The sequence below is a fragment of the Emydura macquarii genome, unplaced genomic scaffold (assembly GCF_026122565.2).
Source record: "Emydura macquarii macquarii isolate MOO-44397 ecotype Brisbane River unplaced genomic scaffold, CSIRO-AGI_Emac_v2 contig_968, whole genome shotgun sequence".
NCBI lineage: Eukaryota > Metazoa > Chordata > Testudines > Chelidae > Emydura > Emydura macquarii.
In genome coordinates, this window is record NW_027131105.1 from 7,690,195 (window position 1) to 7,711,505 (window position 21,311).

Here is a 21,311-nt window from a genome sequence, read left to right on the forward strand (position 1 = left end):
GAAGAGTCTTGTTGGCAAATGTAACAAGTGGACAGTGAATGCTGACAGCATGGGTGGATTGGAGATGGGAGTTGACTTCTCTATACTAAATGAGAGATGATAGGTCAGGTGGGGATTGGACATGGAGGGCCTTGAAAGGGAAGACAAACATTTTATGGTTCATACAATAGAGACAGGAGCTCCAGTGGAAGGAAGAAAAAGAGGGGTGACATGGTCAAAATGAGGGCTTGGGAGAATTTTGCTCTAGCAAGGAGCTTACAGGGAGGGGTGATCTCCCTGAGAGACTCCTGGGGCAGAGATAAGGTGATGTGGTTTTGTCCTCCTTAAGGGAGGTTAGTGTGAGTGAGCTTATTTGATAATGGTGCCCATGGTGTCCTAGAGGCAGGGAACAGAACGACAGCTCTTCCAAGAAATAGCCTTGAGGGTTCACCTCTGAGGTCTGAAGCCCAAAGGGGTGGCTGTAGGGCCATCAAACGTAGGCTATCTGCCATTTACTGCTGTGGGCATTTGGCCTAAAACCACTGGGGAGGCCACAGCAGCTGTGGTAAGACTCTAATGGTTCCAAGTTCTTTTATGGCCTTGTCACGTCCTATATGGGACCCTAAAGTCATGTGCAGCCCCATGTACATTATTGCCTTGTAACACACCACACTGGTCCCTGTATGATCCAGTAGTGCCCCACCCTAGTCCCAATATGACCTAATAATGTCTCATATAATGGCCCCATAATGACCCACCATGGTTCTTATATGACCCAAGAGCACTCATTGGCCAAGTCTTTATACTAGCCCATAAATTCCCAGTCCCTATACAGTGCAGTAATGATTCTCCCTGGACCCTGTTTGGTCTGTAACACCCTGCCCTGGTGCCCATATGGCCCCATTCTGCCCAATGTGTGGGTCCGATACAATGCCCCATCCATCCTATTGCCCCTCCAAACCTGGCATGCCACACCCTAGTGCCTATATAGCTTATTAATACCACACACGCAAAGCCATATGACCCCAATGATATCCAGCGTATGGGTCTCGTATGGCCTTATGACGCCTTGTTCTGGTACCTGCCGCCTCTATTTTCCGTCCCCTCTCTGGTTCGGAATTTGCCCCTGTTCCCTTCCTCGCTACCTGCGCTTCCCTTAGCCCCGTCGCTTCTGCGCCTGCGTGGAATCCCCCGCTCATTTGCATGGTGGGCGGAGCTTTCCCAGCAGAGGGGCGGGTCACGTGGCGCGGGCATTTCCGCGTGCTGCGTAGCTTGCTGGGAACGGAATACGGATACTGCGGCGGCGCCTGGACCCGATCCCGCCGGAGGACCCCGCCCCTGGCCCCGCCCCTCCCTGGGCGCCCCGATTGAGGCCGGGACCCCCACTTCCGCATTGGAGCCATTCCAGGGTCTGGGCTCGGCTCCCTCCCCGGCCTGGGCAAGCTCCCTGGGGCGCCCCCATCTGCGCCCCTCCCCCGATTGGGGCCGGGACCCGCCATAGGGATCGGGACCCCCCACCCCGCCTAGTACCTCCATCAGAGTTAGAATCCTCCCCTTTGGGGGCCCCACCCCACTGAATCCTACATTGGGTCCCCCCCCACTTGGGGCGGGACCAGCTGTTGTACTGAGACACCCCCCTCCCCCTCCCTGCACACGCTCGTATTGTGGCCGGATCCATCGCCTGAGCCCCCATCCGGGGGCCAGCCCTAGCCTGCGGGAGCCCTCCCCCCAACCTAGTATCTCCTGGGTTCTTTTGGTTCCCAAACTGGGAGCCCCCCTCCTTGGCTCCCTCCAGCCAGGGAGCCCCCACCCCCTCGTACCTCCTTGATTCCCAGCCTGGAACCTAGCCTGACTTCTGGCAGAAATGGATGGTAAGTGTGTAACCCACCTCCCACCCCAGCAACAGGGACTTTCTCTTAAATCCAGTTCCCCCCATTTACCCTGGGTTGTGTTTAGTCCCCTCACCCCTATCTTTGGCGGGCTGGGTGTAAAATACATACATGGGGAGTCGATGGGACAGTGGGGTGTGTGGAAGCAGCTGAGCTCCTGTGTATGTGTGTGTGGGGAAATACCTATTATTGGAGTGCTGGTTGTGACTATGCGGGGGCTTGGCGAGCAGCTGGAATTCCTCAGGAGCTTGGGGTTCCCTGGCTGTGTCCCTTTCCCTGCCCATTATTTCCCCAGCTGCTGCATTTCTGGGTCCCTGCCTTGTTTTGAAAAAGATTTGTTGTGGTGCTATCTTGAGACCTGCTTCCGGGGCCTTGATGGGCAGCAATTTCCTGATGCTTTGGGGGTCAGACAGGCACGGTGGATTTGGGGATTGAAATGGGGGGCAGGGAAGGAATTTGTCTCTCTTTAAAAAAAAAAAAAAAAAAAAGAAAGAAAAGGCACATTGGGAAAAACACAGATGGTACGATCCTTTGGCAAGGGGAGAGGCTGGGCTGGACTTGAGTTGACCAGACACCGTACAGCATGGAAACGGCAGCTTCGATTTGATGTATTGGGTCTATAACCCACCATATAATAATGCCTAGCTCTTATATAGTGTGTCACTTTCCATATTATCCTGAAACCCAGAGCTCCTCCGTCCCGCCACAATCGGGACGGAAATGCAGTGACATTGTAAATTCATCCCTTCAAACCGGAAGTGGTTTGTTGTTATGTATTTGAGACTTGAGGAACTCAATCTGTTTAGCCTAACAAAGAGAAGAGGTGATTTGATCAAAGTCCATGAGTACCTAGGGGAGGAACAGAAATTTGGTAATGGGCTCTCCAGTCTAGCAGACAAAGATCTTACAAGTTCCAGTGGCACATTCAGAATAGAAATTCAGTGTATATGTTTTAACAGTGCAGGGAATTAATACATTGGGATGATTTCCCAGGGCTGTGGTGGCCCCTCTGTCACTAGCAATGTTTTAACTAGATTGGATGTTTTTTTTCTAAGGGATCTGCTCTAGTGGAGCCAGGAATTCATTCAGGGCCATCCTGTGGCCTGTGATACAGGAGGTCAGACTAGATGACCACAGTAGTCCTTTCTGGCATTAGAATCCATGAATCTATTTGTATTGCAGTAGCATGTAGGAGCCCCAGTCCTGGACCAGGACTCCATTGTGCTGGGCACTGTACAGACACAGAACAAAAAAAGATGGCTCCTGCCCCAAAGAGCTGACAATTCTGGTTGAATAACCCTGCGAGTGGTTCGTCTGCTGGTGCATACCCCCGGATTTGTAGCTCACTAGAACTGTACCACCTACAGACTCCAGTTAAGATTCTCTTCTGCCTAGGTACTTTTCATATAGACGTACTCAGTATTGCCATCCCTAGAAATTCAGGTGGGGAGGGAGGAGAGGTTTGGGCAGCGAGGGCTGTAAGGTCTGGGGAAGTGTTTGCGGCTGAGCCAGCCGTCCATTTTGGCTGAATGGCCCCATGTGAAACAGCTGATGGCGTGGCTCTTTTGGGACGGTCCGGTTGTCCTTAGGTTTCAAAGTTAATGTGATGATTGATGCACGCGGGGACAAGAACATGTTGGTGGCAGTCTGGTCACATTTTAAAGGAGGTATTTTTCCCACCATCCAAGGCGCTAGAAAGGATGGGTGTATCTAGACAACAAACTCAAAGGGGTGTCCCCCTCCCTTTTCCATGCCTCCATCAATGCAGGCTATCCCCACCCCCAGTTCTCTGCTCCTCTCCTGCCCTTGTATGCTCAGAAGCCAGGAACTGGAACAAGCCCTGGAGGTCACCACTCCTCATGTGTCAGGGCTCCAGCTGAGGGGTTGGGAAGGAATTGCTCCCCCCTCCACACAGCATACAGCATAGAGAGAACCTTGGGCTGCCTTAGGGAGGTGGGATGCTGGGCTGAATGGACCCCACTGGTTTGATCTGGTACAGCTAATCCTAACACTGCAGAGTGGCTTAAATAGCCAGACCCCCGCCACCAGAACCGGAAGCTCAAATACCATTGGGGCTAGTGTGCCTTCGCGGCAACTGGGACAAGACCCTAGGGTTAAACCAAATAATGCCATCCCTTTCCTAATAGCTAGGAATTAGGTGTGGACTCTTCCCCTCCCCCCACTGAGATCCGGGGATGGTACTGGAGGCTGCCCAGACCTCTGGCTGGGACAGAGTGCCCCAGTTGTGCTGGGCACTGCCCAGATACATAGCGAGGGACAGTCCCTGCACAAAGAGCTTTCAATTTAGACCTTGTCTAGGATAAAAGGTTTTGCCAGCAGAGCTGTGTTGGTTAGGAGTGTAGAATCCACAACCACGACCAGCAGCCGGGCTGCCAAAAGCCCCAGTGGAGACATCTGTGCCGGTATGAGGAGGGTTTGCTGGTTTAGTGATACCAGCAAACCCTGCCTAGCATAGACAGAGCGTTGAAAGACACAGGGTGAGAGGGGAAACTGAGGCGCAGAGAGGAGAAGGGACTTGCCCAAGGTGGATGGCAGAACTGGGACTAGAACCCAGGCATCCTGAGTCCCAGCCCCGTGTCCAGCCACTAGCCTGGGCTGTAGGGCGGGGATTGTCTTTCGGTGTGTGTCTGTGCAGCACCAGGCATGACGGGGTGGCCCTGATCTCAGTCAGTTGTGGGAGCTGTGTGGCTCCTGGTATGATAAGGGGTTTCCAGGCTTGGCCAGGGCCTCTAGACACTACCGTAATACGAGTAATAATAGTGCAACAGGTTATTCTGATCTTGCCGTCTGATATACACACAGGCCTAGGCTCTGATTCAGCAGGGGGGGCTTGTGTGTAACTATCGAGTATGAGTATTGGTGTTACTCTGTGTTGTGTATGTGATGGTCGCAGCAGGAACCCCAGTCCCGGAGCAGGACTACATCATGCTAGCTGCTGTACAAACAGAAGAAAGATATTCCCTGCCCCAAAGAGCTGACCTGGCTGGAAGTCACAGCAGTGACTTCCTTTTAACTTAGTCTGCTTGCCAAACCGGGTCCCTCTAGCCCCATCTCCTGTCTCTGGCTATGGCTGTAAAACCAGCTGCTTCAGAGGCACCCATGGGAGTGGCTGAGGGGGAATAATCTGGCCCCCTTCAATAGTCTCTTCCCAACTCTGACTAGTTAGAGATCAGCTTCATCTCTGAGGTGGGAAGCTTAATAGCCCGTCAAAAGTGCAGTCTGGCTTTCCAGCCTTCGCCCTTCCATCTCCATGTGGTCTTGTTCTCCAGAGAAATGGCTAGTCCCTTCTGGATTCCTGCTCAGCCCCCCAATCTCAGTCAGAGCTTGTGGCAATGAGTTCTGCGGGTGAACGGTGCCATGTGTGGAAATCCTTTCCTCCGATCAGTTTCGAATTTGCCACCACCTGATCTCAGTCAGGACTCAATGCGGGGCAACCCTCTGCCTGTGTCATGCAGGAGGTCAGCCTAGATGAGCACAGGGAGCCCTTCTGGCCTTGGAATCTATGACTGTCCTTGAGCTGTGAGAAAGTCAGGGATGCTCCCAATATTTCCTCTTTACCCTCCTCAGCTCCGGTCCAAGGTGAGCAGTCCCCACCGCTCCCCACTATCCCAGGCGCCTCATCGTTCTCTGAGCCCCCTGCAATTCTACTGGGCCCCGTAAGAGATGGCAGCCCAGTATTGCATGCAGCTGCACCATTGGTTTGTATGCTGGGATTAGAAGACCCTCCATCCCATTCTTAGGGAGCGGCGCAATTTGTTTGCCTTTTGACTGCTGCTTTTAATCAATTCATCCTAGCTTCCATCGAACCCCTCGGCCCTTGGTCTAATGCGCTTATTTAATTGTTTTATGGAAGTAACTCCAACTGAGATCGGGCTCTCCTGTGCTTGTGCAGAGATGGGGGGCCCCAATCCTGTTATGCCAGGCGCAGACATGCAGTGAGAGAGTCGCTGCTTTGGAGGAGCTTACAATCTGAATGGACAAAGGGTGAATGGGGAGACAGAGGCACCAAGAGGGGAAAGGACTTCCCAAGGTCACGCAGCAGCTTGGCTACAGATCCTGACTCCCAGTCCAGTGCCCCTAGCCACTAGACCACGCTGTCTCTTCAATCTTGAGTTCTGGTCAGTCGCGTATCATAGTAGCTTTAAAGGCCAGAGGGGACTGTTGTGTTCATCCAGTCTGACCTTCTGCATAACCCAGTCCAGACAATCATTCTTAGCCGTTCCCGCTTCCAGGTCAGATCTGGTGGTTGAGCTAGAGCATTGGTTTGAGAGAGATGTGTAATCTGGATAGAAAGTGATGGAGACACCACTCAGTCCCGGTGTCAGCTGTTCCAATGGTTAATCCCCCTCCCCATTAAAATTTTGCATCTTATTTCCGGTTTGAATTTGTCAAGTTTCAGATCTTGGCCACTGGGTCTCATTCTGCCTTTGTCTGCTGGATTAAAGAGTCCTCTGTTCTTCGAAATCTCCTCTGCACAGAGGTGCTTGTAGGCCAGGATTGAGTCATTTCTCATAAAAACAAAAACGGCCATACTGGGTCAGACCAATAGTCCATCTAGCCCAGCATCCTGTCTTCTGACAGTGGCCAATGCCAGGTGCTTCAGAGCAAATGAATAGAATAAGTAATCCTCAAGTGATCCATCCCGTATTTCACTCGGAGAAGCTAAATAGATAGAGCTCTCAAGTCTCATTCTGTGGGGCAGCTTTCCAGACTCAGACTGATCTATGATCTGATCTAGTTTCATATAGGGTGGATAAAAATAGATTATTTTGTTTTAAAAAATCAGATTTTTTTTATTGGATTTTTAAAATTTTGTTTAAATTATATTTTTTTCTTTTTAAAAATAAACCTGGTTAAAATGAAATCTGAATTTAATATAAAATATGTGAAAGCCTATACATTCATTATAATCTCTTAAAACATTTAAATAAAAAATATGCCGACTCCATGAGTCTCTCTTAAAAAAAAAAACCCCAATGACTTTGAGTTCAAGGCTGACTTTCTGTATAAAGAAAGAATCGGGGAAATCATCTAATTTTTTATTTCAGGCTTTACAAATATGACATAAGTAATTTAGGAGCCGGTCTCATTTTAAAGAGACTTAGGCAAAACTAGGAATTTAAGAGCTGGTCACTTTCACTTAGGCATATTTGAAAATTTTCCCAGGCTGACCTGAACTAATCAGTTTAATTCACTGACTACAGATAACCCCTCTGTTCCTTTAATAAATCATTTAGTTGTAAAAGTGGAACACGTTTTGATAAGAGAAGCTTACGTATCCAAAACATTTAAGGTTTGGTTTAATAAAAATACATTTTAGGTACTGTTTTATGTATTTAATTAAATTCCAGTTACCATCCTAATGCAGCTTGACACAAGTCATGAGCAAAAAGTTAATTATTTAGTAAATAAGCCGTATATCTTTCATCGTTTTCTAACATACTACAAATGTTCCATTAGAATCTGAAAATATGAAGCTATATAATTGCGTAAATAAATGCATATTGGTCTAGTGTTCCCTCCTAGGTAGCTAAAAGTCGTGCCAAATCTAGTGTCAAGGCTCTGTTTAGTTGTAAATCAACATGTTTTAATAGGTGCTTCTCATTGATTGACAACCTTCTTTAGAAAATAACTGAAGTACAAATGAAAAAATGTATTAAAACCACTGACTGAAATCAAGGCTTTCCACTTGGTGATGTCAATCACCTTGATTTTAAATCAATCCGCCCTGGTCTTCTAGAGCAGCGGTTCTCAACCTTTTTTTTCCCCGAGTACCACTCGGGCCAGGTACAGTCAGGTCCAGTACCACTGGATCTGACTGTACCCGACCCGAGTACCACTCGGGGAAAAAAGGGAGGGGACTGGCGGCGGGGTTTCGCGGCGGCAGCGGGAGGGATTTGCGGCGGGGAGAGACGTGCGGCGGCTTTCATGGGGGAAACAATACCCGCCGCCGAAACCCTTCCGCCGTTTGCCCATTTTCGGCGACAGAGTTTCGCAAGGGCGGGCGGGAGGGCACTTCCGGCGGCGGCTCACGTACCACCCAGCCGTCCCGTAAGTACCACCGGTGGTACGCGTACCACCGGTTGAGAACCGCTGTTCTAGAGCTTAAGGACACAAGAGCCCATAAGATGGTCATCCAGTCTGATCCCCTGTGTAACATGAGGGATTCATTTTCACCCAGTTCCACCTGTGTTGAGCCCAATGACTTTAGGTGGACCAAAGCGTTCCAGTCCTCAAGAGACTAACCTGTTGTGAGCCCCATGTGGAGAGCCAGAAGTGCTTGAGGCCCCTGCAATGGCAGGGAATTGATGAGGTGAGCCATGCCCAGCTGATCCCAGGAGGTGACCCCCAATTCCTATTTCTCTGGGATTAGGAACAAAAGCCCCAGTCCCGTGGGAGGTATGTGCAGACACAGAACACAAAGACAGGCCCTGCCCCGAAGGGCTGACAACCTGTAAAGTCCTATCAGCAAATCTTCCCAATGGAGACTCTGCTTATACGGGCAAAACGCTCCTTTTGCCAGCATAGCTTATACCAGTTCCCTGAGCAAAACAAGCTGGCGAAAGGACTTTTTTTATCATGATTATTATTGCTGTGAGTCCGTTTGCTGCTATAACTGAGGCTGCATTGGCGCTTTGGCTAGTAGAAAATGTTGTTTAAAAATTTTTTTTTGAATCCGTAAGTGGCATCATTTTACCAGCAAATGTTTCGAGTGTCGATCTGGCCTCAGCCTTTTAACTTGGGAGATCCCCAGTTCAGTCCCTGGGCTCTGCCAGGATTGTGGCTGTCGTGCATCTGTGTATTTTACACACATGCTTCCTTTCATGCTTGTCTCGGGTGTATACACGGGGAACAGAAAGCACCTATGCGGGGAACAGAAATTGGCTAACAGTGGGCTTTTTAGCCTAGTAGCCAAAGGTGTAACAAGATCCAATGGCTGGAAGCTGAAGCTGGCCAAATGCAGACTGGAAATAAGGCATAAATTTGTACCAGTGACGAGAGGAATTTACCGTTGGATCATCCTGCCAAGGGCTGGGTGGACTCTCCATCGCTGGCAGTATTTAAATCAAGATCGGGCGATTTTCTAAGATCTGCTGTGGTTCAACCAGACAATTCTGGGCCAGCCCATGGCCTGTGCTGTACAGAGCGTCAGGCTAGATGATCAGAGGGCCCTTCTGGCCTTATAATCAAGGGATCTACATGCTCTCCTACTCCCCTGTACATGTGGGCATGGGTTTGTGTCACCTGCCTTGTAGACAAGCAATACACAAAGGCGGCTCCTGCTGGCACATTGATGGCTTTTGGAGAGAGATGTGGGGAGTAGTGGCCTCAGGCGGCAGTGGGGAGCATAGCTGGGAGGGCTCTGGAAGGTGCGCAGGGAGGAAAACCAGCTGGACTTTGCTGCCTCCCAGATCCCTAGACCCCACTCCCCTCCCAGACCTGCAGCTAGAACCCAGGAGTCTTACATATCAGCAAATGTTTCCTGAAACTTCAGTGGACCTGTATGTGGAGGCAGCCCAGCCCAGTGCATAGAGCACAGGGCTCCTGGGTTCTTTTTGCTAATCTGATGGGCCCTGTCACTTTGGGCAGGTCCCTTCCCCTCTGTTCTTCAGTTTCACCTCCCAGCTGCCACCCTTTCCGCAGAAATGTGTTAGTCTTTAAGGTGCTACAGAACTCTCGTTGTTTTTGCTGGATACAGACTAACACGGCTACCCCTCTGGAACTTTTCTCTATCTGGGTTATTAAGCTCTCAGGGCAGGGATTGTCTTTGTCTTTCCCTGTCTGTGTGTGTGTGTGGGGGGGGATTTCCTGGCCACTCCCCTGGCGAGGGGGCTGTAGGCCCAGCCTCCTGCCACAGGATTCCTTCACAAAACATGATGTCAAAAGAAAAGAATTTTATTCCCTCTGCCCCTCCCCCTGTATCCCGGCTGGCAGCTGCAGCGTGCTGGGAGGAGGGGGCATGGACTGGAGCTGGCAGGCATGAGATCAGTGGGTATGGATGGGGCAGTGGTTGGAATATTGTGTCCCCCCGCCCCCAGTATTTCCACTTTAAATAGGTAGTGTTGAAACTGGCAGAAATCTCCCTTCAGGTGCCCCTCAATCCTGACCCACAGCCCCGGCTATCCCAGCCCTGGGCTACTCTCCCCCCTCACGTGAGTTTTGAGTTGATATGAAATACAGTTTCTGTTGTTCTTCCTCTTCCTAAATTGCTGCCTGCATTGGTCCCTGCACAGGCCCCATAAATCACCTCCCACTAGCAGCGCAGCTGGGACAATGGTACCTGGTTAATGAGTGAGCTGTGCCCCTTGGGAACCAGCCTGCAGCTCCCAGCAGCTCTGCAAACAGAAACCAAAGTTACTAACTGCTGGCCTGATGGAGCCGGGAGCCCCTGGGCTGGGGCCAAATCAGGCTGCAGTATAGTGGAGGCTTCAGAGTGTGCTGGGGGAGGTCAGTAGGGGGCGCTGTCCCCTCACTAGCCCCAGTGCCCCAGCGTGCTGCCAGGGTGGACTGTACTGCAATGAGACCAAGGCTGTGATGTCTTCGCCCAGTGGGGTGGATGGGGTGGGAGGGCAGCGTTGGTTGCTTGCACGTTTCAGGGAAGCACCCGTGTAGTTTAGTTTCACTTCTGGTTCTCAGCAGCTCAGTATTCCCAGGAATTCCCTGGTGGAGCCTTTGCTCCCTGGTTGGGGCACCAAAAACATGGCTCCTCCCCCAGAGCCAGGAATGAGACCCTGACTCCCAGTCCACTGCTCCAGTCACTAGTCCTCTCCTAGAGTTGGGGCTAGGACCCACGAATCCTGAGACACCGGGCTCACCTGCCTGCCTGTCTAACTCAGGCCAGGGCCACTTGCGTCAGTGCAACGATGTTGCTCAAGGATGTGGAAAATCTGCACCCCACAGCGACGCAGTTGTGCTGACCTGACTCCCGGGGTAGACAGCACTGTGTCCACGGGAGAGCTTCTCCCACCAACGTAGCTCCTGCCTCTCGGGGAGGCGGAGTACAGGAGAAGCTGCAGCGCTGTAAGTGTAGACGTGCTCTAGGTGGTGATGCCCCACTCACTCCCCATTTGGAAGGATTTGGGTGTGTTGCCTGACAGGGTCCTTCACAAACCGGCCAGGCCCTGATCACCCTGAAATCCACACAGATCACCTGGCTGGAGCAACCTCCCAGGGAGAAAGCAAGGGATCGTTTTCCCCAAAGGAAGCAGCCAGAAGCCACATGCCTGGGGGTGTTCTGGGAAGACCCTGGGCTGTATACTGTGTAAACAACCACCCACGACCCATCCCAGAGGTGGCTACGTCTCAGCACCGGGCAAGGGAATCCCTTGGGCGTGTTTCCGAAGGATGTTTGCTTGAGAGGGGAAAATCTCTGTAACAGGATTTGTCTGGTGCTTGCTGTTAACTGGAGTTGGAGGCCTCTCTGGTCCTGTAGAAATGATGTGTCTAGTGTCTGGACCATTCTAGCTCTGCCCTTGAAAGCACGCATCCTCCAATGAAATGCAGTCACTTCTGGGGTGGAGCGTAGCAGTGTACAACAGCCCCACAGCAGCGCTGCCCCACGGTGTCTGGTGCAAGTAAGAACAGCTGGAACTGCAGGTGCATCTAAGGGGAGCGAATGGAATCTCCTGAGCCGGAAATTCCCTGGGACAGTGGGTTTGCGGTCCGCATCAGCACAGCGCCCCCTAGTGCTGCACTGCGGCATCCGGGAGAGTGCCGGTTCCCTTCAGCTCTGAGTTTCTCTTGGAGGCATCCCAGCTGCATCCTGACCTGGCAGTGCCTGCAACCCGGGTGCCTTGTGGCAATTGGGAGTGGTGCCAGGCTGTCTCAGTCCCCACGTGAGTTACGGGAAAGAGCAGCGGTGGAGAATTGGGATTCCCATCTCTGGGACAGGATCTGAGATCAGGAGCTGTTAACCCTCTATCACGAGCCCCCTGCATTCCCTGCTCCCCCCAAATCCTCATGCTGCCTGGACATCATAGTATCCCCGGTGAAGGTGTGTAACGTGGCATGTGAACCCCAGTGTCTAGGCCACCTCTCACCCCAGCAGATTCCATTCTGCCTCCCTGAATATGCCTTGCAGTTTTAACCCCATTCACCATTGTCTTTTACTTCTAATTCCAAATGACTGTGCAACTGCTGGCAAGCCCTGTGCTCCATCCCAGAGGCAGCTGCATCTCACCCCCACTTTTTCCTCTGGGGCAGCATGAGCCCCGTTGCTGTTGGATGAGGATTCAGGGCAGTAAGAGGCAGTGCAGAGGATTGGCCTCATAAAAGCATGTAATAGTCATGGGAAGTGAGAGTGGAGTGCAGATGAGATGCAGTACTAGGCATGGACACTAGGTGGAGCTGATTGAGGACAAGAGAGCTGCTTTCCCAGTTGGGACCATACGATGGCCCTACCTGCGTGCTCTACCTGAGGAACTCCTTGCTGCAGGAGGTTACTAAAACCCCACTTCAATCATGCCAATAACCACTCCCATTCTCTTCTTTCAGACCTGCTGCCATTCTTCAAGGAGGACTGGCACCTCCAAGGTGAGTCATGGTTCAACTTAGATATTTAAATTTAATGTAATTAACAAAATTATGATTGTTAATAATAAATATATTTCACTAGCAGCTGCCATCCAGGGTTATTAGGGCTTTCAGAGCACTAGTCCCTTGCAAAACCATTGTAAGCTCTAGAGATTATCCCTGTAGAACCGAGGAGTCCTGGCTCCTAGATTCCACTCTCATCTCAGAGCCAGGATTAGTGCACAGGAGGGCACTGTGCTACAGTGACTGGGCAGAGGTTCAGTAGGGAACAGTCTCTTCTCAGAGTAACTGCTACCCCAGTACTGCAGTGTGTCACCAGGGCATGCCATGGTGCTAGAAATCCCATTAATTGTGACACTGCATCTCAGCACTGGGTGAGGGATCCCTGTATAAACAGCCCCTGCATCCCACCCCAGACCTGGTTGCACCAAGTGAGGGATCTGTGTATAAACAGCTCCCGTGCCCACCCCAGAGGCGGCTGCATTTCCGCACCAGCTGAGGGATCCTGGTCTAGGGGTTCCCCAGTCTGACTGGGAACTGGGATGACTCATTGTCAACTCGGAATTAGTCACATTGTGAGGTGGATTCCTGCTGCGGAAGCTGCAGTCAGTGGCTGTGCCTTCTGAGACAGCCCAGAGCATGACCTTAGTCCAGGGAGGTTGGAGCCAGGCTCTGGCGGAGCGTGTGCCGGGAGGGGCTATATATTGCATTCCTACTGCAAAGCTACAGTCCAGCGAAGAGCTCAAGACGGGAGTAGCTGCCCCAGGCTTGACTGGGCTGTGTTGAGATGTGGGATTCGGGCGCTGTTTACACAAGGTCCCTTGTCCTATGCTGAGCTGCAGCCACCTCTGGGGTGGGGCACAGGGGCTGTTCAGAAGGAACTTAGGACTCCTGGGTTCGATCCAGTTTGGAAAGAAGAGTGGGATCTAGTGGCTAGAGCAAGAGGAGCGGGAAGTCAGGACTCCTGGGTTTTATTCTTCAGCTCTGCTACTGACCCAGTCCACGTGCCTCAGTTTTCCTCCACGCTCCAGGGGATTTCCATCCCGCAGGCTACAGCAGTTGCTGCTTGCAGAGGTGTAGGCATAGGTGGGGAATGCAGAGGGTTGGTCTGTCTGTCACTCATCATGTCTGTCTCTCTGTGCTCCCAGAGCCTGCCCCCAGCAGCACCCCCTCTGTGGAGATCATCGAGCAGCCCAAGCAGCGCGGCATGCGCTTCCGTTACAAGTGCGAGGGACGCTCGGCCGGCAGCATCCCCGGGGAGCGCAGCACCGACACCACCAAGACCCACCCCACCATCAAGGTCAGCCCCTCCCTGCCCCAGTGCCCCCCTACCCCCCACTTCACCATCGAGATCAGCCCCTCCTCACACACACTATCCAAGTCAGCCGCCCACGCACTCATGGACAAGGTCTGTGCCGCCCCCCCCAGCCTTGTGCTCCCTCCCCAGTCTCTCCCCTCTGGGTGGGTGGCCTAGACCCCTAATGAAATGCTGTGGGATTTCGCACTGCCTAGCTGGCTCCTATAGCTTGAAGAGAAAAGAGTTTGTCGGAAGCAAGCAGCACCCAGCCATGACACCCACGCTTGCAATAACTGCCAGAGATTATGCAAACCTGGGACTGGACCATTTAGCCACATGAGTCATTGTAAGTCAGCTGCATCATAGGCTGCAATTTCCACTGTCTCTCAGAGAGGAAAGGATGCCAATCGGTGGATAGAGCAGAGGGCTGGGAGCCAGGACTCCTGGGTTCTATACCTAACTCTGGGAAAGGAGTGGGGTCTAGTGGGACAGAGTGGGTGGGGAAGCTGGGAGCTCGGACTCCTGGGTTCTCTCTCTGGCTCTCTTGATTTGCTGCATGACCCCAGGGCATGCTGCTCCCCCACTCTGTGACTCAGTTTCCCCCTATGTGAGTTTGGATGGGGGGCTCTGAGTGTTAACACTCCTGCGCTCCCACTGAGGCCTGATGCCAAAGGGGCTAGAGCCCTGCAGCTGCTGCCCCCTGGAAGGTCATGTCTGCAGTGAGTTTGGAAGGTCTCAGCCTGATTTCCAGTGAGGAATGAGGGGAAAGGGCTCCTTTCCAGCCCTGCTAAAAATCCTTGAAGCCCCTAACCTCTGCTCCCATCTCCCACCCCCAGATCAATAATTACACAGGCCCTGGGAAGATTCGCATCTCACTGGTGACCAAGGACAGCCCCCATCGACCACACCCCCACGAGCTGGTGGGCAAGGACTGCAAGGATGGTTACTATGAGGCTGAGCTATCGCCCGAGCGTAACATCCACAGGTGAGCCCAGACGCCCGGGTTCAATCCCCAGCTTTGGTAGGGGAGTGGGGTCTGCTGCATTAGAGAGAGGGGGCTGGGAGTCAGGGCTGCTGGGTTCTGTCCCTAGAATTGGGACAAGGGTGGGGTCTAGTGGGTTAAAAACATATGTGGGGGTGGGGACTGGACATCAGGACTCCTGAGTTCTCTTTCAGCTCTGCTGCTGATTTGCTTTGTGACCCTGGGGAAGCTGCAGCACCAGGAGGGGAGGGATGGCAGCGGCAGGGCAGGGGACAGGACGGAACCCAGGGGTCCTGCCCCAACCTCCCTATGGATGGGCTGGCACCCGTGCAGGGAGGGGCTGTGGGTAACCCCTGCCTGCCTCTCAGCTTCCAGAACCTGGGCATCCAGTGCGTGAAGAAGCGGGAGCTGGACGAGGCCGTGGCGCAGCGCATCCGCACCAACAACAACCCCTTTAATGGTGAGGGGGGCACCGCCGGGGGGGGGAGGGGAGGGCAGAACCAACTACAGCCCCTTCGATGAGAGGGCGTAGAACTGCCCTGGTGAGGGCAGAGCCAACAATAGCCTCTTTGCTGGTGAGGGCAGGGACTGCCGTGGGGAATGAATGCCTGGGTGGGGGGGGGAACAAACAGCCCTTCAGTGGGTAGGGGGGAGGGTCAGAGGCAACAGCAGTCAACATGAGAGGGGGAGAAATTGCCCTGGGAGGGCCAGAGCCAGCGGTCCCGGGAGAGGGGAGGTTGGGATGGGGATCTTGGCCACCCTGTGGGTCTCATTTCTCCCCTCTCTAACCCCCACAGTGCACATGGACGACCAGAAGGGGGACTATGACCTGAACGCCGTGCGGCTCTGCTTCCAGGTGTGGGTGCAGGACCCTGTGGGCACCGGGCACCTCGTCCTGCTGCCCCTCGTGGTGTCACAGCCAATCTACGACAACCGTGAGCCCTGGGGGGTGGGGGCCTGGCACAGCTGGGGAGGATGGAGGGATTGGAAGCAGGGGCTTGGCTTAGCTGCGGGTGGTGAAGGAATGGGGTCCTTGTGGGGGTCACCAGCACAGCAGTGGGGGAAGGTCCTTGGCCCAGAGATTGGGAAGATGGTGGGGGTCCTTGGAACGCCAGTGGATGGCAGCACAGGAGACTGGAGGGGCTGAAGGTTGCTGGGAGAGGAAGTCCCTAGCACAAGGATATGGAGGGGCCAGTGAGAGCCTCCAGGGGAAGACCCACCTGTGCCCCCATGTTGGTGTGTACTGGGGTCCCTAACCCCGCCTCCCACGCCCCCAGGAGCCCCCAACACGGCTGAACTGAAGATCTGCCGGGTCAATCGCAACTCGGGGAGCTGCCTGGGGGGGATGAGATCTTCCTGCTCTGCGACAAGGTTCAGAAGGGTGAGTGCTGGGGGGAGCCCTGAAGCTGGGGGGGAGCGGCAGGTACTCGTGGGGGTTCCCAGGCTGTGCTGGGGAGGGCTCCCTGGCAGTGTGGGTGCTGGGTCCAGGCCTGGGCTCCTAGCGTGTGGGAATGAATGGAAGTGCTGGGGGTTCCCAGAGGGGGGAGTACAGGGGTCTCTCTCCTTCCATCTCAGCACAGTTGGCTTTATCCCCAAAAGCTGTGCCTCCCCCCACAGGGATGGTGACTCCGACCCCCAACCCTCCCAAGCTGCTGGTTCCATTGCTCTCAGATGATGAAGCCAGCGGTTAGAGTGAGGCGGCCTGGGCGACAGGACTCCTGGGTTCTATCACAGCGTGGGGAGGGGAGCAAGGTCTAGTGGTTGGGGGGGGAGACTCCAGGGTTCTGTCTCCAGCTTTCCTGCTGGTGCCTGCAGCCCTCTCACTCCCTTTCTCTCCCGACAGAGGACATTGAAGTCCGGTTCTTCAAGGACTCATGGGAGGCCAAGGGCTCCTTCTCGCAGGCTGACGTGCACCGGCAGGTCGCCATCGTTTTCAAAACCCCTCCCTACCAGGACCAGGCGCTCCGGGAGCCAGTGACGGTGCAGATGCAGCTGCGGCGCCCCTCTGACAAGGAGGTCAGCGACGCCATGGAGTTCCGCTACCTGCCGGATGAAGGTACCATGGGGCCCTTCCCTCTAGGGGGTGCCAGCTCCATTGTGGCCCTAGGGCAGGGGGACTGGCTGGCTCGGGGGGGCGGGGAAAGTGGGGAATGGGACATTGGGCCTTTCCCCTCCTGGTGACCCTGCCCCAGGGCAGGCTAAAGGGCCGTGCTTTCCCCTAGGTGATTTCCACCGCATCGAGGAGAAGCGCAAGCGAACACGGGACACCTTCAAGAGCTTTGTGCAGAAAACACCTTTTGCAGGTGAAGCCGGGGTAGGGGGGCTTGAGAAGGGGGCTAGGGTTTTGGGGAGGAAAACAGGCGCAGTCTGAGCTGGGCAGGCAGAGTCTTTTAGCTGGGAAGGGAGGTGGGGGGATAAGGGAAGGACGGGCTCTTTGCGGGGGGAGGGCAGCTCAGGAGGGTGGGTGGGTCTTGAGGGGCACGAGATGGGGGGGGCTTACAGTTGGGCTTCAGGAACCTAAGCCAAGGGGCTTGGGGGACAGGAGACTGAACCTGGTTGCCCCTAGTATTGGGGGTACCAAGTATGGCTGTGGTGTTGGGAGATGGAGCCCATTAGCTTCCTACATGGAGGGGGATCTGAGGGTGGCCTAGCTGCAGGGCGCTGGGGGTTCTCTGCTGTGCCACCCCCCCCACGACACTGACTCAGTCTCTCCTCCCAGCAGCGCCAGTTCCAGAGTCACGCCCAATGCGTCGTATCGCGGTCCCTGCCCGCACAACTGTGACCAAACCCAGCCTCACCCGACCCAGCATGAGCGGTAAGGGGTCTCCAGTCACACTGCACCGGGGTGGGGAAATGGGACTAGGGCCTTGCTCCTCTAGGGGGCGCTGGCTCTGATCCAGACCCAGGGGCAGGGACTGTCTGGCTCAGGGGGTAGGGAATGAGATACGGGCCTTTCCCCTCCAAAGGGCATCGGCTCCGGTCCAGCCCCCAGAGTGTGGGGATTGCACGATCCCGCATAATGCTTCTCTGTGCCAGGCTGTCCTAGGGGATTGGCCCTGCCACCTCCCAGCACTAACCTCTCCCTTCTCTTCTAGGTCTCCCCGGGATAGTGAGTGCCATGGGGCAGCTGCCACCCATCCAGAAGCCGCAGGCCACGGCCCAGCATTCCCCCTTATCCTTCACTGGGCCCAGCCGAGCTCCTCCTCCCGCCCCCCAGCTGGGCTTCAGTACAGTCAACCTGGAGGAGTTCTCCAGCCTGGGCATCTCCAGCCGGGCCCAGCCCCCACCCCCCGGGCCTGAGGCTGAGCCCAGCTTTGATGCCTTCTTCCCCCTGCCGTTTGAGGCGGGGGGCGACCCGGCCGCCATGGAGCTGGGAGCCCTGCTGGACGACACCACCTACACCAGCCTGGAGTCCATCAACACTGCCGACTTCCGGCAGCTGCTGAACCAGGGGGCGCCCATGGAGTGTGCCGCCGAGCACAGCATGTTCCTGACCTACCCCGAGTCCATCACCCGCCTGATGAGCAGCCAGCGCGGTGTGGCGGGCGGGGCTGGGGATGAGCCACGGGGCGATGGTGGGGGCGGAGGAGGCAGCAGTGCCAACAGCTTCATCAATGGGGTCCTGGACACCCTCCCCGAGGAGAACCTCACCACCATGGGGGATCTGGACTTCAGCGCCCTCTTCAGCCAGTTCAGCTCCTCCTAGTTGGGGCCGTTGGGGAAGATGGACTGACGGTGACACCCCCCACCTGGCTCTGCGCAAGGGATTCGGGGGCAATTGCTCATCCGCCGAGAGCCCTCCAGGGGGGTCGGACCCTGACCTGGACTCAATCAGCCCAGGTCCCCCTTCTGGTCTGCCTGGGCCTTGTATTACTGGCTTCATCTGGCTATAGATCTCGCTGTCCCCGCCAACCCGTGCCTCCCCAGTGTCCTGCTCTGTACCTTACTGCACCCCCTGCACGGGGAAAGGTCTCCCACCTGGCCAGTTAAGGGGGCAGCTCCAGGGGTTATTTCCCTCCCCATTGTGGGGAGGGAGCAAAGAAGAGGGCCCCCCCCCCACACACACACACTCTACAGGAATGGAGCAGAGAATGGACTGATCCATTGTCAGGACAGGGAGGGGACAGGCTTTATTCATGGGGGGGGGAAGAGGAGAAGGGGGTGAAACTACCCTGAGCTTCTGGGTTCTTTCTGCTCCCTCCTCCCTTACCTGAAAACTTTCGGGGGGGTTTCCTTAGCTCCTGCAGCAGCTCTGATTGGCTGTCCTTCCCCATTCCCAGCCTTCTGATGATGAGCAGCCAATCAGAAAGGGTTTCCCCAAGCAGGGCTGGTGTGGTTCTGGCATCCAGGGCAGGCTGGCTTTGTGGGGGGGGGGGGGGGAAAGGGTGGTTGTGTTGCTGGGGCAGGAGGGAGGCAGATTTTTCTCTTCCTACCCCCAGGAGATGCCTTAGCAGAAGCAGCTTTAACTCTCCCCACCCCCCTTTTGCAGCTGGTGAGTGTGAACAGATCCCCTCCTGCCCAGCAGGGGGCCTGTGGTGAGCTGTAGGAAACCCAGCACCCCCTTGTGTGTGGGGGGGAGGGGGGCGGTTTCCTTCCCTGTTGCACACTGGCTTTGGGAGGTATGTGGCCTCTGCAAGCTGAGTAAGGGGGTGGGGGTTGTTGGTGCTGCACATCTGCTGCACCCTGTTTCAGGGCATCCTCCAGTTCTTGTATTATAATGTGCCTTGCCATGCGGTGGGAGGGGACGGCACTGCCCCTCCACACTGTGTCCCTGGATTCCCCATCCCTGCTGAGGGGCTCAGAAGAGACAGCAGGGCCTGCAGTTGGGGTGGGGACAGTGTCCAAAACAGTCAGGAGGAGGTTCCCTGGTGCACAAAACATCCTCCCAGGGCCATGAAATGAAGCTGGCTCTGCTAGTTGTCCTGAGAGAGGCTATGAACCTATCCGAGCCCCTGGGCTACTCCTCCAGGTGACCCTGCCTGCAGCAGGAAGGGCTAGGCAGTGGCGCACCTAGGCCTACTGATGTTTTCTGACCCCTTTGCATTCGCTGTTGCAGGGTTTGTATAGTGTTTCTGCCCCCATTTTTTGGCTTCCACTGTCTTACTGTTGGCTAAACGTAGAGGGGCAGTTTTAACCGGTAGTGACACGTTGTATTAACGTATTTGCTATCTCGGGGGCACGGAGTTGCTTCTGTGCCCATTTTTTCCACTGACTTGCGTTCTCAATAAACCTGAGTCAAAGCGCAACTTCCAGCTTCTTATTGGCACATTGGGACGGTGCCGCCTATTGCATCTGCTCTGAGACCAGTCCCTGGTGGGCCTTTCCATAGCGCTGCAAGGGACCTCCTGGGTCACGCAGCCCCTGCTGTCACAGGCAACCCCATCAGCAGCCCCTGCCAGCATTCAGCTGTTTCCCATTCCCTCAGCATCACTCCCAGAGCTGCAAAAAGCTAGAATCTAGCTGGGACAGCTGTTGTTCCAGCCACCCCTCTGCAGGGGCTGCCTGGGAGTGTCTTGGGTGCATGAGTGAAGCCAGTTCAGAATTGTTTTCTTGACGGTGGATTGGATCTTGTTCTCTGAATCTGGAGTGACTCCAGGGGTGGGGGTAGGCCCAGATCTTATGCTCTGACCTTTCTGAGAATCAAGTATCCCCCTCCCCATTGCAGTCAATGGCCTCACTCCAGATCTGCATCATGGCTAACATGGCTAAGCCCTGTGGAGGCTTCACCTTCTTTTTGCTCTTCTAGAAAGTGGTCAGAAAATTAAAAAAAAAAAAAAAAAAAATACTTGCTTAATTTTTAGTCTTGAAATTATGGTCTTGGGTGGAGGGAAGAGTTTTGGTCTGATGGGAATGTGGTGTCACAGCACATCCTGCTCACCCTCTCCCCTTCCATTTTAAAGCTTATCTCATCTGTGTTTCATGAAAACACTTCATCAGAAAATCCCTCATTAAGGATTCATCCCCACCTTTTGCAAGACGTGCCAGACTGCATCAGCCCCATCTAGTCCTGGTCTCTGACAGCAGCCAGCACCAGGTGCAAGAATCTGGAACAACTGTGGTGTAATCCGGCCCCAATTAAGGTCTTAGCCTGACCTATAATTGTTGAGAGCAGTTTAAAACGAAGCATCAGTTTAATACCCCCATAGAAAACTATTGGTTAGCAGTGACTAATGTGACTGACTGTCCTTATCCAAATAAATGTCCACTTGCTCTTTCAATCCTAAATTTGCAGCCTCAATGCAGCCGTGTGATAGAGGTGCATAGGCTAACGAGACCTTGCATGGACAAACCACCTCCCTTTTCCTGTTTCATCGGTTAGCAACTTGGGCCACACGGCCACCTCGCTCCCATCATTGTATATCCTTTTCTCCCCTTCTCTCTGCAGAGTGTTCTTCCACCAGGCCTCTGATTGTTCTCACTGCTCATCTCTCTCCCTGTTCAATTCTGCAGGGGAATTTCCATCTTCCAGGGGCATCCAACTTGGCACTCTAAAGTGAATCTTTGCTAACTACCTGGTGGGTGGATCTTGCCTAGATGTTCAGGATCCAGCTGATCACCAGCGTGGGGGCTGGGAAGGAATTTCCCCCAGGTCTGATTGGCCAGGACCCTG

The 21,311-nt window shown here is 54.3% G+C and overlaps 1 protein-coding gene across 1 annotated transcript; it reads left to right on the top strand.

Annotated features, from left to right (window-relative positions):
* Positions 1-1,226: 1,226 nt before the first annotated feature.
* On the top strand, positions 1,227-21,226 carry RELA (RELA proto-oncogene, NF-kB subunit). The gene is given in 12 exon segments (XM_067544076.1): positions 1,227-1,850; positions 12,384-12,422; positions 13,571-13,722; positions 14,556-14,704; positions 15,070-15,161; positions 15,499-15,636; positions 15,979-16,035; positions 16,038-16,082; positions 16,545-16,757; positions 16,924-17,004; positions 17,424-17,516; positions 17,797-21,226. Coding segments are annotated over 12 exon segments (1,677 nt in total). The 5' UTR covers positions 1,227-1,843; the 3' UTR covers positions 18,408-21,226.
* The last annotated feature ends 85 nt before the right edge of the window (positions 21,227-21,311 follow it).